At 47.6% G+C, this 16,322-nt stretch overlaps 1 protein-coding gene across 7 annotated transcripts in view; it reads right to left on the bottom strand.

Moving 5' to 3' along the window:
- The window catches only part of TRAPPC10 (trafficking protein particle complex 10), an 87,939-nt gene that overhangs the window by 9,435 nt on the left and 62,182 nt on the right, over positions 1–16,322 (bottom strand). For 6 of the 7 annotated variants that reach the window (XM_027583623.2, XM_027583629.2, XM_027583625.2 and 3 more), the window contains 8 exons: positions 16,048–16,188; positions 15,620–15,732; positions 12,164–12,678; positions 11,207–11,348; positions 10,010–10,168; positions 8,969–9,198; positions 1,760–1,860; positions 276–399 (listed from right to left, as the gene is read on the bottom strand). In XM_027583623.2, coding sequence (XP_027439424.1) covers positions 276–399; positions 1,760–1,860; positions 8,969–9,198; positions 10,010–10,168; positions 11,207–11,348; positions 12,164–12,678; positions 15,620–15,732; positions 16,048–16,188 — 1,525 coding nt within the window. The remainder of the gene's footprint in view (positions 1–275; positions 400–1,759; positions 1,861–8,968; positions 9,199–10,009; positions 10,169–11,206; positions 11,349–12,163; positions 12,679–15,619; positions 15,733–16,047; positions 16,189–16,322) is intronic. The other variant, XM_027583624.2, reaches the window with a different exon arrangement.

Raw genomic sequence — 16,322 nt, 5'->3', positions numbered from 1 at the left:
CTTCTCCAGATACAAGTATCATTCCCTTCCTACTCCACCCACCATGCCGCTCAGTGCCCAACAGGAAACGCAAACACGCGCGTCGCGGTTCCCAAGCACTCGGGGATGCGCTTGCGCTGTCCGCTTATCACCAGGGCGGCCAGTCTCTGTGTTGCAAGGCTCCCTCTACAAACACGGTGTTTTCCTCAGAACCTTCTGGTCACTCCGGCGTCACACTCCCGCTCCCACTCTGTTTTCTGCTGAGGGCCTTCTGCTCGATTCTGGAGAAGGGTTACCTGCGGGGACTTGGCGTTCAGCGGCACCAGCTGCAGGTCAGCACTTCCGGGATCCACAAGGTTACCGTCGGACAGCTGAAAGTCAAGTTCTGACAAATTCTGGACGCACACTTGAATGTACTTCCTAAAGCAGAGCAAGAGAAAACAGGATTTTGCAACTTAAGAACTTCATTAAATGTGTTTTGGTTAAGAAGACCCTCTCTGGGGAACTTTCTGAAAAGTGACGCGGCAAAGTAAGAACCAGTCGCTACCTGCGTTTCTACTTCCAATCTCACACGGGAAAGTACCCCGAGACCAAATCTCCCCAAGCAAGCTATTTCTAAGGAAAAATGGATCAAAGAATGCTCTGTTCCTGACCCAGTGTCACGATGTGATCATAACTGGCTCGCAGTAGGTGAGGACGGAGAGAGTGACCACCCCTCCCGGAGAGACTATGAGCAGAGTTCCCATCCCTCCCTGTCACACAGGGAGAGGAGTCTGAAAGAAAGCACCCCAACTTCTGTTTGGAAGTGCTGGTGTCTTTCGCCATTAATATGTGCAGTGCCCTCCCTGTAACGGGAAGGGCAAGAAAGCAAAACTGCTCCTGTAATGTCCACTCGAAATACAGTTCTGACATTTTGGTGATCAGTTTATGCAAATATCATCAACAGATGACAGCAAAAGGAATTTTACAGTGAGAGGCCACACTCCGCCCTGAGCCCAGGGGTCTGGGCGCACACCAGCACTAACAGTGGGACAAGCATGAAGCACAGGGCCCCACCTCCAAACTGTCTCGTCCAAAGGCTGACTCAGACTCTAATGCAGCTTCTAGAGCACTGAGTGCTTCTCAACCGGAGGCAGTTCTGCCCCTGCGGGTGACATCATGCAACATCTCGAGATAGACTTTTGGTTGTCACAAGGGGGCTGGGGGGAATGGGGAGTGTTACCGGCCTAAGACCAGGGAGTCAGGGGTGCTGCTAAACACCCTACGGTTCGAAGGACTGCCCCCCCCCCCGGCCCCACAAACAAGAAGGAGTTCTCAGACCCAAAGCGTCAGCAGTGCTGAGGCTGAAGAACCCCACCCCAGACGTAACCAGCAGTCAGCAGAGGAACGAGTTACACAAACCCACAGGAATGCGACCAAATTCAGAACGGTGGGCCTTCTTTCTGGAGGAAAACTGAACCAAGTTCAGCAATGGGTCACTGGCTTGAGAAACAGGAGGAGAGACGAGAAAGGATCTAGTCATCAAACAGGGACTTGGTTTGGATCCCACATCCTACAAACCAACTGCACACAGTCATCTTTGAGACCGCTGGGGACACCTGACTCTGGTCGGGGAATCACTGAGAATCCGTACAAGCGGACGACAGCCTCACGGCTGTGTAAGAAAGCACGCTCAAGGTCACTGAGGGCACGCTCAAGGTCACTGAGGACACGCTCTGAGCAGCAAGGTCTGCACGCAGGACAGTGTGGCCCAGGAGCAGGGCCCGGAGCCCGCCTTTACCGTGTCCCGGCTGACAAAAGCGAGTGTGTGGTCCGGAAGGGCAGGCTGAAGGTCAGAGCGATGACGGTGGAATAGATGGACCACGGGCAGTCAATGGACACCTGAGGAGAAACACAGGGATGCGCCTTCAGACCCCTCGCCCGACCACAGCCACCACCACACCGTCCACCCAGGTCAGCAGTGGCTGCCGATTTCCTAGACGGGGGATGGCCTTACCACTTCTTACTCAGAAAGCAAATCCCCACTAATCACATGCACAAACAAAGGGGAAACATAAAGCTACGTACACAGACAAGAAAAATAAACATGGAAGTGGCCGGATGGCCGCGAGACTCCAGAACAGTCTCGGAGGCTCCAGAGCAGATGCGGTGGCCAGCAGCCCCAGCACCCCCTCGGGCTTCCCACACCGACGTGGCCATGACGCCAGACGTGTTTTCTAACACTGCAGGAGGTGGTGACAAAGTGCTTTTAGTCGCTCTGTCACAATGACATGAGCAATCATTAACTATTACAAAATTAAAGGAATTATCCAAACACTCTACACGACAACGAATACGTAAGAGAAGAGCAAGCACTCTGCGGGTGGAGCGTGGGCCAAGCTACTAATGCCCCTAAGGACACAGGCCATGCCTCCAGCTTCCTTCCATGTCCCCCACGGGAAAAATGAACACACCGAGCACAGACACGTGCTCATCCAGCACTGGTTTTGTGCTCATGCTAAAGGAAGTATCATCTTTGCCTCCTGAATTGTTACCAGATAAGGAAAAAAGAAATTTTAAGGAATGAAAATTAAAATGTTATCCCTTAGGTGCTGGCTAGTCTGATGTTCTATACCATAACCTCTTTGCAATGACTGTTAGCCTTTTATCCTGTTTTTGTGCATGCATGTTTTTTTTTTTAATGATTCAACTTATTTACACTAAAAAACAAAAACAAGCAAAAAAACAAAGCAAAACAAAACAGTTTACCCTTTTCTCCTAGCGCCCACCCCCACCCCTGCCCTGGGGCACCCACCAGTCTGCTCTATCTATGAACTTGACTTTAATTATTTTAGATTCCACATGTAAGAGAGATCAAATTGTATTTGTCTTTCTCTGACTTATTTCCCCTAGCAAAATGCCTTCCAGGTCCATCCATATTGTTGCAAATGGTAAGATTTCCTTCTTTTTTATGGTGAATAATATTCCATGTGAACACAGACAATGTTTTCAGATCCATTCATCCATCCATGAACAACTTAGGTGGTTTCCATGACTTGGCTGTAGCAAATGATGCTGCGGTAACAGGGGGGTGCAGACAGTTTTTCAAGTAACTGCTTTCATTTTCTTTGGGTAAATACGTAGTGGTGAGATTGCTGGGTCATAGGGTAGCTCTATTTTTAACATTCCGAGGAACCCCCATACTGTTTTCCAGAGTGGCTGCACCAGTCTGCACTCCCACCAGCAGGGAACAAGGGCTCCCCTTTCTCCGCACCCTCCCAGCCTGATTAGTGATGTCGAACACCTGTATGTATGCTCTGGAAAAATACTCAGATCTTCTGCACACGCTTTAATCAGACTGGGGGGAGGGCTGCTGCTGGGTTGTAGGAGTCCTTTATATATTTTAGGTATTAACACCTTATCAAATATATGATTTGCAAGTATTTTCTCCCATTCTGTAGGTTGTCTTTTCATTTTGTTTATGGTCTCCTTTGCTGTGCAGAAGCTTTTAGGTTGATGTAGTCCCACTTGTTTATTTTTGCTTTTGTTGTCAGATCCATAAAATCATTGCCAAGACCAGTTTCAAGGAGCTTAGCACCTACGTTTTCTTCTAGGAACTTTATGGTTTCAGGTCTTACCTTCTAGCTTTTAATCCACTTTGAGTTAACTTTTTTTGGACAGTTTAGGACAAGGGTCGAGCCTTGTTCTTTTGCATGTGGCTGTCCAGTTTTCCCAATACCATTTATTTGAGGACACTGTCCTTTCTCCATTACACATTCCTGGCTCCTTTGTCATAAATTAATTGATCGAATATATGTGGACTTATTTCTGGGCTCTGTACTCTGTCCCATTGATCTGTGTATCGGCTTTTAGGCCGCTACCACAGTGTTTTGATAACTACAGCTTTGTAACAGTTTGAAGTCAGGGAGCATGATACCTCCAGCTTTGTTCTTTCTCAAGATTGCTTTGGCTATTTGGGGTCTCTTGTGGTTTCATACAGATTTTAGGATTATTTGCTCTATTTCTGTGAAAAATGCCATTGGAATTTTAATAGGGATTACACTAAATCTATATATTGCCGGGTAGTATGGACATTTTAACAATATTAAATCTTTCAACCATGAGCACAGAATATCTTTCCATGTATTTGTGTCTTCTTCAATTTCTTTCATTAATGTCCAATAGCTTTCAATATACACATCTTTCACCTCCTTGGTTAAGTTTATTCCTAGTGACTTTATTCTTTTTGATGCAGTTACAAATTCAATTGTTTGATTTCTCTTTCTGATAGTTCATTAGTATATAGAAACACAACAGATTTCTACATATTTATTTTGCATCCTGCAACTTTACTGAATTTATTTACTCTTCAGTTTTTTGATGAAGTAAGTCTTTAGGACTCTACATATAACATTATGTTATCTGCAAATAGTGACATTTTACTTCTTTCCTTCCAATTAGGATGCCTTTTATTTCTTTTTCTTGCCTAACTACTCCGGCAAGGACTTCCAGTACTATGTTGAATAAAAGTGACAAGAGTGGGCATCCTTGACTTATTCCTGATCTTAGAGGAAAAGCTTTCAGCTTTTCACCATTAAGCATGATATTAGCTGCGGGCTTGTCAGATATGGCCTTTATTATGCTGAGGTATGTTCCCTCTATACCCACTTTGTTGAGTTTTTATCATAAATGGATACTGAATTTGGCCAAATGCTTTTCCTAAGTCTACTGAGATGATCATATGATGTTCACCCTTCACTTTGCTACTGCGGTGTATCACCTCGATTTGTGACTGGTGAACCATCCTTGCACCCCTGAAATAAAGCCCACTTGATCACGTGTATGATCCTTTTGGTGCATTGTTAAATGCGGTTTGCTAAGCTGTTGTTGAGGATTTTGCTTGTATGCTCATCAGAGATACTGGCCTCTAATGTTCTTTTCTTGTAGTATCCTTTTCTGGTTTTGGTATCAGGTTAACACTGGCCCTGGAAGAGTTCCCTCCTCTTCTCCTCTTTGGAAGAGTTTGAGAGGAACTAGTATTAATGAATTCTTCTTTGAACGTTGGATAGAGTTCACCAGTGAAGCCATCTGGTTGTCGTTTGTCGGGAGGTTTCTGATCATTGATTCAATCTCCTTTAGTAAGGAGACTAGTAATCAGTCTGTTCAGATTTTCTGTTTTATCATGATTCACTCTTGGCAGGTTGTATGTTCCTAGGAATTTATCCATTTCTTCTAGGTTGTTCAATTTGTATGTTCCTAGGAATTTATCCATTTCTTCTAGGTTGTTCATACAATCATCCATAGTAGTCTCTTATGATCCTTTGTATTTCTGTGGTGTCAGCTGTAACACCTCTTTCATTTCTGATTTGGCTCCTCTCTCTTTTTATCTCGGTGAGTTTAGCAAAAGGTTTGTCAATTTTATCTTTTCAAAGAACGAGCTCTTGGTTTCATTGATCATTTCTATTGTCTTTTTAGTCAAATTCATTTATTTCTGTTGTAACGTTCGTTAGTTCCTTTCTCCTACTAACTTTGGGCTTCATTTGTTCTTCTCTTTCTAGTTCCTTAAGGTGTAAAATGAGGTTGTTTGAGACTCTTCCTCTTTCTTGAAGCAGGCCTATTGCTATGAACTTCCCTCTTAGAATGGCTGTTGCTGCATTTCATAAATTCTGGTATGTTACATTTCCATTTTCATTTGCCTCAATGTATGCTTTGATTTCTCTTGATTTCTTCTTTTGGCCAATTGATTGTTCAGTAGCAGGTGGCTTAATCCCCACATATTTGTGAATTTTCCAGTTTTCTTCATGTAATTAATCTCTAGTTTCATATTGTTGGGGTCAGAAAAGATGCATGATGTGATTTCAACCCTCTTAAATTTGTTAAGACTTGTTTTGTGGCCTAATATACAATCTATCCTGGTGAAATGTTCCATGCACACTTGAATGTGTATTCTGCTGCTTTTGGATCAATGTTCTGCAAATATCTGTTAAGTCCATCTGATCTAATGTGTCATTTAAGGCGTTTCCTTACTGATCTCCTGTCTGGATGATCTATCCATTGATATAAGTGAGGTATTAAATTCCTCTCTTATCGTACCACTGTCTGTTTCTCCCTTTAGGTCTGCTAATACTTGCTTTACATATTTAGGTCCTCCTGTGTTGGGTGCATAAATATCTACAAGTGTTATATCTTCTTGGGGGAATGATCTCACTATCATTATGTTACACTCTCCTTTGTCTCTTGTTACAGTCTTTGCTTTAAAGTCTATTTTGTCTGATAAAGTATAGCTGCTCCCGATTTCTTTTGGTTCCTTTAGGTTTTGGTTTCACTTTGGTCTATGTGTGCCCTTATGTCAGAAGTGAGTCTCTTGTACGCAGTATAGATAGATGAGTCTTGCTTTTTTTACCCATTCAGCCATTCCCTGTCTTTGGAGAATTTAGTCCACCTACATCTGAAGTAATTATTGATAGGCACGTGCTTATTGCCACTTTTGTTCATTGTTTCCTGATGGTTTTTGTAGTTCCTCTCTATTCCTTTCTTCTTTTCTGCTTTCTTCCTTTGTGGTTTGATGACTTTCTTTGATGGTATGCTTATTTTTTCTTTATCTTTTGTATGTTTGCTACAGGTTTTTGCTCTGTGGCTACCGTGAGGCTTACATATAACAACTTATAACAGTCTATTTTACATTGACAACTTAAGTTTCTAAATCTCAACATTTTTACTCTCCCTCATCCCCACATTTGATATTTTTGATGTCACACTTAACATCTTTTTATCTGTATATTCCTCAGTTATTGTAATCATAGTTATTTCTACCACCTATGTCTTTGAGTCTTCACCCTAGCTTTATAAGTGCTTAACTCGCTACTTTTACTATCTATTTCACCTTTTCAGTGAGATTTATTCTTTCACATGTGTTCTTGCGACCACCTTTTCTTTTCAGCTTAAAGAACATTCCTTGTAAGGCCAGGTTAGTGGTGATGAACTCCTATAGCTTTTGTTTCTCTGGAAAACACTTTATCTCTCCTTCACTTCTGAATGATCGTTTTGCCAGGTACCATATCTCGCTTAGAGATTTTTCCTTTCAGCACTTTGAATATATCGTGCCACTCCCTCTGGCCTGCAAAGTTTCTGCTAAAAATTCTGCTGATAGACTTAGGGGGGTTTCCTTGTACTTAATAAGCTGTTTTTCTCTTGCTGTTTTGTTTTTTTTTTTAACCTCCTTCCCCCCTACCCCAACCCCATCTCCTGCTGCTTTTAAGATTCTCTTCTGGTCTTTAATTTTTGACATGTGATCATCATGTGTCTTGGTGGGGCGCCTGGGGGGCTCAGTCGTTGAGCGTCTGCCTTCGGCTCAGGTCATGGTCTCAGGGTCCTGGGATCGAGCCCCACCATCGGGCTCCCTGCTCCGCGGGGAGCCTGCTTCTCCCTCTCCCGCTCCCCCTGCTTGTGTTCCCTCTCTCGCTGTGTCTCTCTCTGTCAAATAAATAAATAAAATCTTAAAAAAAACAAACAAACAATAATGTGTCTTGGTGTGGGTCTCTCTGGGTTCCTCTTATTTGAAACTCTCTGGGCTTCGTGGATCTGGACGTCTGTTTCCTTTCCCAGATTAGGGAAGGTTTTAGCCATTATTTCTTCAAGGAGATTTCTGACCTCTTCTCTCTCTCTTCTCCTTCTGGAAGCCCCATGATCCTAATATTATGTTGTTTGTTTGTTGTTGTCCTATAAGCCCCTAAGCTGTCTTCTCTTTTTTTTTCTTTCATTCTTCTTTCTTTTTGCTGCTCTGATTGACTGAGTTCCCCTGCCTTGACGTTGAGCTGTCTGATCCTTTCTTCCGCTTCATCGAGGCTGCATTTCGGGTCAGCTACTGTAGTCTTCAGCCTGTGACTTCTATCTGGTACATTCTATTTCCCATCTCTTTGTTGAAGTTCTGTGTCCATACGTTCTCCCATTTGGTGAGCATCTTCATGAGCATTACTTTGAACTCCTTATCAGGTAAATTTCTTATTTATTGCCATTTCATTAAGATTTTTTTTTTTTTTCCTGAGTTTTCACCTTGTTCTTCCGGTTCTGGAACATACTCCTCTGTTTCTTCACTCTGCTGGACTCTGTGCCTATAAGGTAGATGGCACAACCGCCTCTCCCTGCCTTAAAGGAGCAGCGCCTGATGTAGGAGATGAGCCTCATCATTCAATCCTGTCCCAGTTCCTGCTTGTTGCTTGAACCTTTGTGCCGTCCAAGGACTTACTGAATTTTTAATACCTTCTAGCAGTTGAGGGATGTGCCAAGACTTGCCATGGTCCTAGAGGGGAGGATCTCAGCCTCTAGATTCAGGGAGACTGGCAGCCAGACCCGCAGGCAGCAGCTTTTTAAAGCATGCAGATATCCACAGGTCTGTGGGACCACACGTGTACAGTTCTACAGTTGGGTTAAAAAACTCTCAGAACTGATATTCGTGTTACAAGACATGGACACACCTGAATAAGCACAATGTAAGCACCATGGTGGCGACACACTGCTTGAGCTAAGGACTGACTGTGGCTCTGGGACCAAAGTCATGGCTCTCTCAAGTAACTGTCAATAAACACCAACATCGAAGCATAAAATGGCAGAGCCTCCTCTTTGCCAGGTTCGACGTGACGCTTCAGTAGACAGAAACCGAAGCACACCAAGACACACAACTCACTCTAGCCTAGTCACCAAGACAAATGGACTACAAACCCAAACTTACCTCTCCTAAAGCAAACATTCTATTTGTTACAATAAACTGTCCTCCCCTCTGGAGTTGGTATAGAAACTTAGAGCCTGTTTGTCTTTGTCCTTGCAAGATGTACCCTTTATCTAAGAAGGGGTGATTCAAAGATATAAATGCTAAACCCAGCGAGAGGATGTGGAGTCAGGAATGGGAAATCTGCCACTTCAACACAAGTCATCTCTTGGGTCCTGTCTTTCGGAACAAGCACGACCGGCAGAGGCTGCGGGCACGGGCGGAGCACTTCCAGCCCCTCCTTACTTTATGGTCCGTGGTAGCCATGCAGTGGCCAGCTTTCTGTGTGTCCTTATGCTTCCTATGGGGCTCTGTCATCCCCAGCATGCTGCTCTCTCCTCCAGTCACTGGAGCTGAAGGTAAAGAGAGAACTTCCAGTTCAAACTCAATCATGTGGTATGCAGGAGCAGCAGGCAGACTGATGCTTGTGACCTTGTCAGACGACTGAACCCGGAGCAACACATCAGAAGCCTTTTCTAGGAAAGACAGAAAAAGTCACTTCTAACACATTCCCTGTGTTTCCTTGTTCCTTTCTCTTCTGGTAGGTGATAGGCCCAGCAGTTTAGTTCCAGCCCAACTCCCGCTGCTCCTATGCACCTGCAAGAGTGTACCTAGGAAGGATTAAGGTGGCAGGGCAGAGGCAGGAAAATGAGGACCAAAACCCTCTAAGACAGTAATACGGTATAAGCCAGCTGGCTGTAGACCAGAACGGTCACTGTGCTAAGTCTGAAGACAGAAAAGGGACACTTCGCACGTGGCCCACCAGGTACCGGGTGTTTCCCTGCACGTCGTGCTCCCATTCCATTCCCCTAGAAGAACAGCTCCCGCCCAGGAGGGGAGCAGCGTCCTTCCCTCTCCGTACCTCATGCCTGGAGATCAAGGGAGATGGGACTTTTCTAGGGCTTCTGGCCAGTGCCTAAAAAGGCTGATTTGCTTTTACTTTTTGGTGAGGGGGGTTAGGGAGGTAGGAGGAGATTGCAGCCTGGCAAGGCATCCTCTTGGAGCAGGGGCCCCAGTCCGTGATGCTGCATTATAAGCCCTTAGCAAGGTCAGCACCACCTGGCCACCAAGTATATACACGGCTCTGTCTATTCACCCCAAATTATGATGTCCCACCCAAGGTCAGGCTCCCAGCCCACCTACAGGCAGGACACGGCCACGAAAAGAGCTGCAGGGAGAAGTGATTCTCAGACGCTGCCTGCGGACAGCGGGGGCCCCAGGCGCCCTACAGCCTCACGGGCGCAACAATGGCAAGAGTCCGCCTTCCCCAGGCGACTGCCGCCTCACCTCTTGTGTTGGAGTAGATCACTGCTCTGTTCTCTGCATGACACAGGATGAGCATGGCTTCCGCGTTGCTGAGCTGGAGGCTGTCCCCGTTTTTTACTGTATAATGGCCAGTAGTCACAGTGAACTTTACCTTCTGAGGAATACCAGCCAAAAGGCTATCTGAAGGGAAGAAGACAGCAATCAGCATCACGATCAATCGATGGGGGCCCTGCTGTGAGGTCAGAAGGGCGCGAAAGCAGATTTATTCCTTCTAAAGACTCCGTATTTCACTCCTGGCTCCAGCCCTCCACCCTCACGGTCCATCTCGATCACAGGGATGCAGGGTTGGGGGGGGGGGCCTGCTGGGAACAAGAGAATCTGAGTCTTATCAGCACCGAAGAAAGACTTATTAGGGCTCACAGTGGCAGGCATGTCTACGACGGTCCCAAAATTCAGCTGCCAGTAAGTTAGTAAGAGAGAAGCAGCTAAGGACCCTGAAGAACAGACTAACGGAAGCGCACGTACTATTCATGCTCTTCAGAACTGTTTCTGGCCTTTTCAGGTGAGGCCTTCACGACCTTCGGTTCAGAAACCGCTGGGAGAAGGGGGCCGCTACTGCTTTCCCCCCGACGGGAACGGAGGGCGGAGATGGGCTGAGCTCCCCAAGGGTCCCACGCCAGGAGGGCAGGAGGAAGGAGGCAAGAGATCAGGACCCAGGAGGAGGAGCGCACAGAGGAGAGGGATGGGACGGCACAAGCGAGAACGGGAGCGAGGGGCCGCGGCCGGGAGCGGGGGCGGGAGCACGGCCAGCCCGTCCCCCGGCTGGTTCGGGGTGTCCCAGGCCTTCAGAGCAGGGGCGCCCGGCTCTTCCCGTGAGAGTCCTCTGACGGCGCCATCTGAGAGGCTGTCCAGCATCTGAGGACCTTTCCTGGTGGCCCTGGGAGGCTTTTAAAATCAGGGAAGTAGGGAGTGTGGAGAGATTAAATAGAAAAAAAAGGCTTTCCTTGAATTTTTTCCCAAGTGGAAGACACGAGCCAAATCAATACACCCTGTCCAGCCCCAGCAACGCATCAGTGTCTTCATCAAGTGCCACGTGGTCTTCAGTAATTTGCTTATACCAACGCCTTCTAATTTCGGGACTTGACAAAAGGACAGCAGCTTTGGACAGGGCTCCCGGGCGAGGCCAGCCAGGCTCCCGGCAGCCAGCGGCCCACTCACCGGCCAGTGGCTCCACGCGCAGCTGCGGCTCCTGCGAGTACACGTCGTACTGCACCAGCGGGTAGAGGTGAGGGAGCACGAACCGCACCGGCCCCACCGAGACGCACAGCTGCCGCAGCGTGTATGTCCCGGGCTCCTTGGCCTAGGGTCAGACGCGAGCGTTCGGAAAGTCACCCCCCACCCTCGGAACGGCCGTCCCGAGGGCGGCTACACCGCCATGTCTGGGCAGTGCCCGTTTGCCTCTCCCTGCCCTGCCCCCCCCCCCCCCGGGTCTGCGCTTCTGCCTCAGCCCGTGGGCCGCTCACGAGCGCCTCAGGGGCCCTCGGTCGGGGGCTTTCTAAGTGACTGAGGCCTCAATGCGCCTTTCTGCTTCTAAGAATGTATTTTCGAGTTAATACACGTCCTTTGTGGCCTCCTCTCCTCAAAGGGGTTCCGTGGAACCTTAGCCTGAGACCTCAGACCTGCTCCGAGCCTCGACTGAGAACACACGTGACAACAGTGCTTTGTGCTGTGGCCGGGCCCTCCTCGCTCAGCGGGACTCAAAGGACACACCGCCTTGGGGAAGAGGTGTATGAGAGCAGTCACCGCCGCTGCTTTGCTACCCACGCGGCCAAACGAAAGGAAAACAACGTTTAACACGGACCCGGGCCATCTTCTCTGAAATGTCATTTCGACAAACGAGGCTATATTTTAATGCAAAGGGAAAAAACTCTAAATCCAGTGAGAGCAAAAATAATTAGCCACGTTAAGAATTTCTTTCAAAATTTATCAACTGTCATAACATTGTGTGTCAAAGATTTTTTAAAATACCAGTCTGTTTTTCTTTAAGGATATAAACAAAACCCAGGGTAGCGCACAGAGGCCTCCACCGAATTCTCATCACACTGCCAACAGCCCCGGCGAGCTCGAAACCCTTCCTGAGCATCTGCAAAGTCAGCTCCCCATCCCGACACATACCTGCGTCCTGAACATTAGCCTATTGGCCCCCGGTTCCAGAGTCACGTCGTTACATTTGAGCACGTGGGCCCCGCCCTCCAGAGCCACGCCTGAGGGCGTTTCCAGAGACGCGCAGCTCTCTTGCCTCCTCAGCAGCATGTGGGCGTTCTTGCATATAATCCCTGTTGTGTTCAAGGAATTATCAGAGGGACTTCTCTCAAACATCTCATATAACTCCAGTGCTGGTAAGTTGTTCTGGGATGCGGGGCAAGGCGAGGTCTCCGTTGGAAAGTTAATAATCCCATTGGACGTCTTGTGCTTGGTAAGCCACTCGGCGGTCTTCCGGTAGTTGTTCTTCTCGATGCTGAAGTGGACGTTGATTGCAATCTGCTCCACATGGACGGGGACGGGCATCTGGCTGCACATGGTTATGTCCACGGACAAAACACCGCCCACATGGACCACAGCGTTGGAAGGGGTAAAATGGAGATCTCTCAGTTGTGCAAAACAATGCAGAGGGAGTACTATCTTGTGACCTGTAAACGCACATCACCACGAGTTACTCGCCAAGTCTCGCTCTAGACCACCTACAGGCAGCAGGGCCTTGGTCACCCCGGGGCCTGCTGGAGCCCATGCAACACCACAATCAAGAGGCAGTGCTAGTCAGAAGAGACGGTTGAAACTTCCCAACCCCATACCATCGTCACACACCAAAACACACTACACTGTCAAAAGTAGAACATAAACACAGGCCTACATAGCCCCCTGGAAATCATAAAATCTGAAGAAATTAAGCTCTATAAGTTCTGTTCTGGCAAACCTAAGAGAAAAACAGGTTGATTAACACCTGAATTTTAAAACCATATTTGTAAATAGTCCAATTCTTAGGGCTGTTTCCAAGAATTCCACCACTTTCCCAACTACATAAAGAAATTCTCAAGTGAAGATGTCTATGTTCCTCCCATATATCTGGAAATAAACCCAGCTGCTTGCCAGCCTATGAAGTCAGCCAATGAAGTGGGGAGCCCTGCCTCCTGGACCCCAATAGGACAGTGAAGCCCCAGCCCCACCGTTACTAAGGGGGAACAACCCGCTACACTCTGTGGCCTCCTTTCTATAAGCACCTGGCTTCTTGGGAAAATCTACAAGGCTGCCTACTGACTGGTCAGTGTTTACTATAGTAAACACTAATCAACTATAGGACGGACTTGCAGAAATTAGTGTTCTAAAACAGTGGACATCATAGAATAGCTTGTTCATACAGAGACAGCAAGGTACGCCGGCAGGAGAAGCATGCCTGCCCAGGCTCACACACAGGAAAGCAGACACACCGGCAGGAGAAGCATGCCTGCCCAGGCTCACACACACGAAAGCAGACACACCGGCAGGAGAAACATGCCTGCCCAGGCTCACACACACGAAAGCAGACACACCGGCAGGAGAAACATGCCTGCCCAGGCTCACACACACGAAAGCAGACACACCGGCAGGAGAAGCATGCCTGCCCAGGCTCACACACACGAAAGCAAACACGGCACATGGCTCTGCGAATGAGAGTTGGGGGCACATTAAAGAATCTACAAATATAAGCCAGTGCCATGCTGCTCCTGAGAAACCCATCCAGACGGCTCACTGTGAGTGAAATACAGCCCAGCAATCAGTGACCCTAGCTACCTAAAGCCACGATCTTCGGAAACACTGGCTTTCGGGTAGCTAGTAACTGCCACGGACTGCACTGTGCAAGTGGACGTCCCAGCCCCCAGTGTGACAGTGTGCGAAGAGGGGTCGTCCGGGAGGTAACTGGGCTTATCAGAAGAGACACTACAGTGCTCCCTCTCTCTCCCCTCCCCGCCCCCCCAACCCCAAGCCATCGCTCTGTCTCTCTCTCTCTCCCACTGCCATGTAAGGACAAGCCAGGAGGAGACGCATCATCGGAAAGCAACTCTGATGGCACCTTGACCTTGGACGTCCAGCCTCCAGGCACCTTGACCTTGGACGTCCAGCCTCCAGAACTGTGAGCAATAACATCTGTTGTTTAAGTACCTGGTCTGTGGCACTTTGTTATAGCAGCCCAAGTTGACTAAGGCAGGAATTATTTTAAATAAGTACTCCTCTTAATAAACTAAGCACAAGGAGCTAAATGTTACAATAAATTGAACCTGACCACACGGCACCACCTATGAAGTGTATCTGTCAAATCATCAGACTAAACCTAAGCCTTTCAGACCGACTTTCCTGCTGGACGCTCCTAGGAGGAAACACTCAACAAATTCCAAAGATGGGAAAGTCTATGAGATAACTGGCTCGATGTCTTTAAAAGTCAGTGTCTTACAACCCTGATGTCACACAACTGAATGGATAAACAGAATGTGGTCCATCCATACAATGGACCATTATTCAGCCATAAAAAGGAATAAAGCGCTGACACAGGCTTCGACATGGGTGAATCTTGACACCATGATGCTCGGTGACATAAGCTGGTCACAGAGGACCACATACGGTATGGCTCCACCTATGTGAAATATAAAGTAGGCATCTACAGGATCAGTGGTTGCCAGGGACTGAGGGTGGGGCGGTAGGAGGAAAGTTGGGAAGAAATAAGTATGGGGCTTCTAGAATTGACTATGTAGCGATGGCTGCACATATTTGTGAATACACTAAAAGCCACTCAATTGTACACTGCAAATGGGTGAATTCTATCTCAATAAAGCTGGTAATATTAAAAAAGGAAACAACGATGGGAAGAACTGTTCTAAATTAAAAGAGAATTGAGGTATAACGATCAAAGGCAGCACGTGGTCCCTGACTGGACTCCAATAAACCTAATTTACAGAAACATCTTCCAAGCCGCTAAGGGAGACTGGAACACAGGCCACTAGCGGGTGCGTGGGGGCGCCCCTGATTTCAGAAGGCCACACGGAGCGGCCCCAGGGTGACGTGTGACGTGCGGTGTGCAGTCACAGGGAAGCTCAGCAGCAAGACGGCAGACACAGGTTGGCCACAAAGCTGCTCAGTCGAGGTGGGGAGCCGGTAACACTGGATTATTCCTTCTACTTTCCTATAGCATTTGAAGATTTTCACAATGAAAAGTTTTAAAAGTTACTCTGACCTGGGCTGTCAGCCGGTAAAGCAAAGTATCTCTCAGAAAGAAATGGGACAAATACCATATGCTCTCACTCATACAAGGAATTTAAGAAACAAAACAAAGGAAGAAACAAAAAAGAGACAAAACAACAAACTCTTAACTACAGAACAAAGTGGTGGCTGCCAGAGGGGCGGCGGGCAGGGACGAGTCAGACAGGAGGTGGGGACGAAGAACACACTTGTCACGTTGAGGGGATGAGCACTGAGTCATGTGGAGAAGTCTTGACTCACTATATCGTACACCGGAAACTAACAGAACGCTGTACGGTAACTAGATTTCAATATAAACAAACAAAAAGGGTTCTTAACAGCCCCCCAAAGAGCAAGTCTGACCTGGGCTGTCTGTCTGGCGGCTGGCAAAGCTGAGTATCTCTTGGCAGAAGTGTTTCCGCTCCTCTTCAGTTACATGGTGATCGCTGGCCAAAAGGCTACTGGTCTGAAGGTAGCTGGAGGGAAGAGTCAAGGGGTCTGGCAAAGGACCCCACCCTGAGTGGCGCTGGGCGCAAGCGGGCTCCACGGTCCCTGGAGCCTCCAGGTGCAGCCCAGTGGGGATGCTCCCTCATGGCTAAGTTATTAGGAACTCAAAAGGAGATCAGACATGTTGACGAGGCACCTAACTTCCATGTGACACGGGACATCAGAACAAGGCAGGCTTTTTCTCTCTTAACTATGAGGTGCTCATTAAACACTCCCTGTAGGCACCTCTGCTTGTACAGAGAGCAAGTCTCCCGTTGCACGGGAACATCAAACTCAAAGGATACTTTTCGGTTTGTCCAAGATGCTTCTGACATTCGGCGAGCTGCTTCCTTGTGTGCGTGATAGGGAGTGCCCAACCCTCAGCCAGGTAATTTTTCAATGCTCCTTGAAGATAGATTTCTGCCTTCTGTGGAGACTTTTTCCTCCTTGCAAATCGACAAACAAGCTTTCGTCACGGTTCATGGTAATCATGACCTGCCCGCCACCCACCGCGAGCCTACGCCATGACAGTGCACCATCCCGGTCCTTCCCCGACACTCCCCAGAGGAGGGGGTGCGCA

The sequence above is a fragment of the Zalophus californianus genome, chromosome 1 (assembly GCF_009762305.2).
Source record: "Zalophus californianus isolate mZalCal1 chromosome 1, mZalCal1.pri.v2, whole genome shotgun sequence".
NCBI classification, from domain to species: Eukaryota; Metazoa; Chordata; class Mammalia; order Carnivora; family Otariidae; genus Zalophus; species Zalophus californianus.
This window is presented reverse-complemented; position numbering and strand designations above follow the sequence as displayed.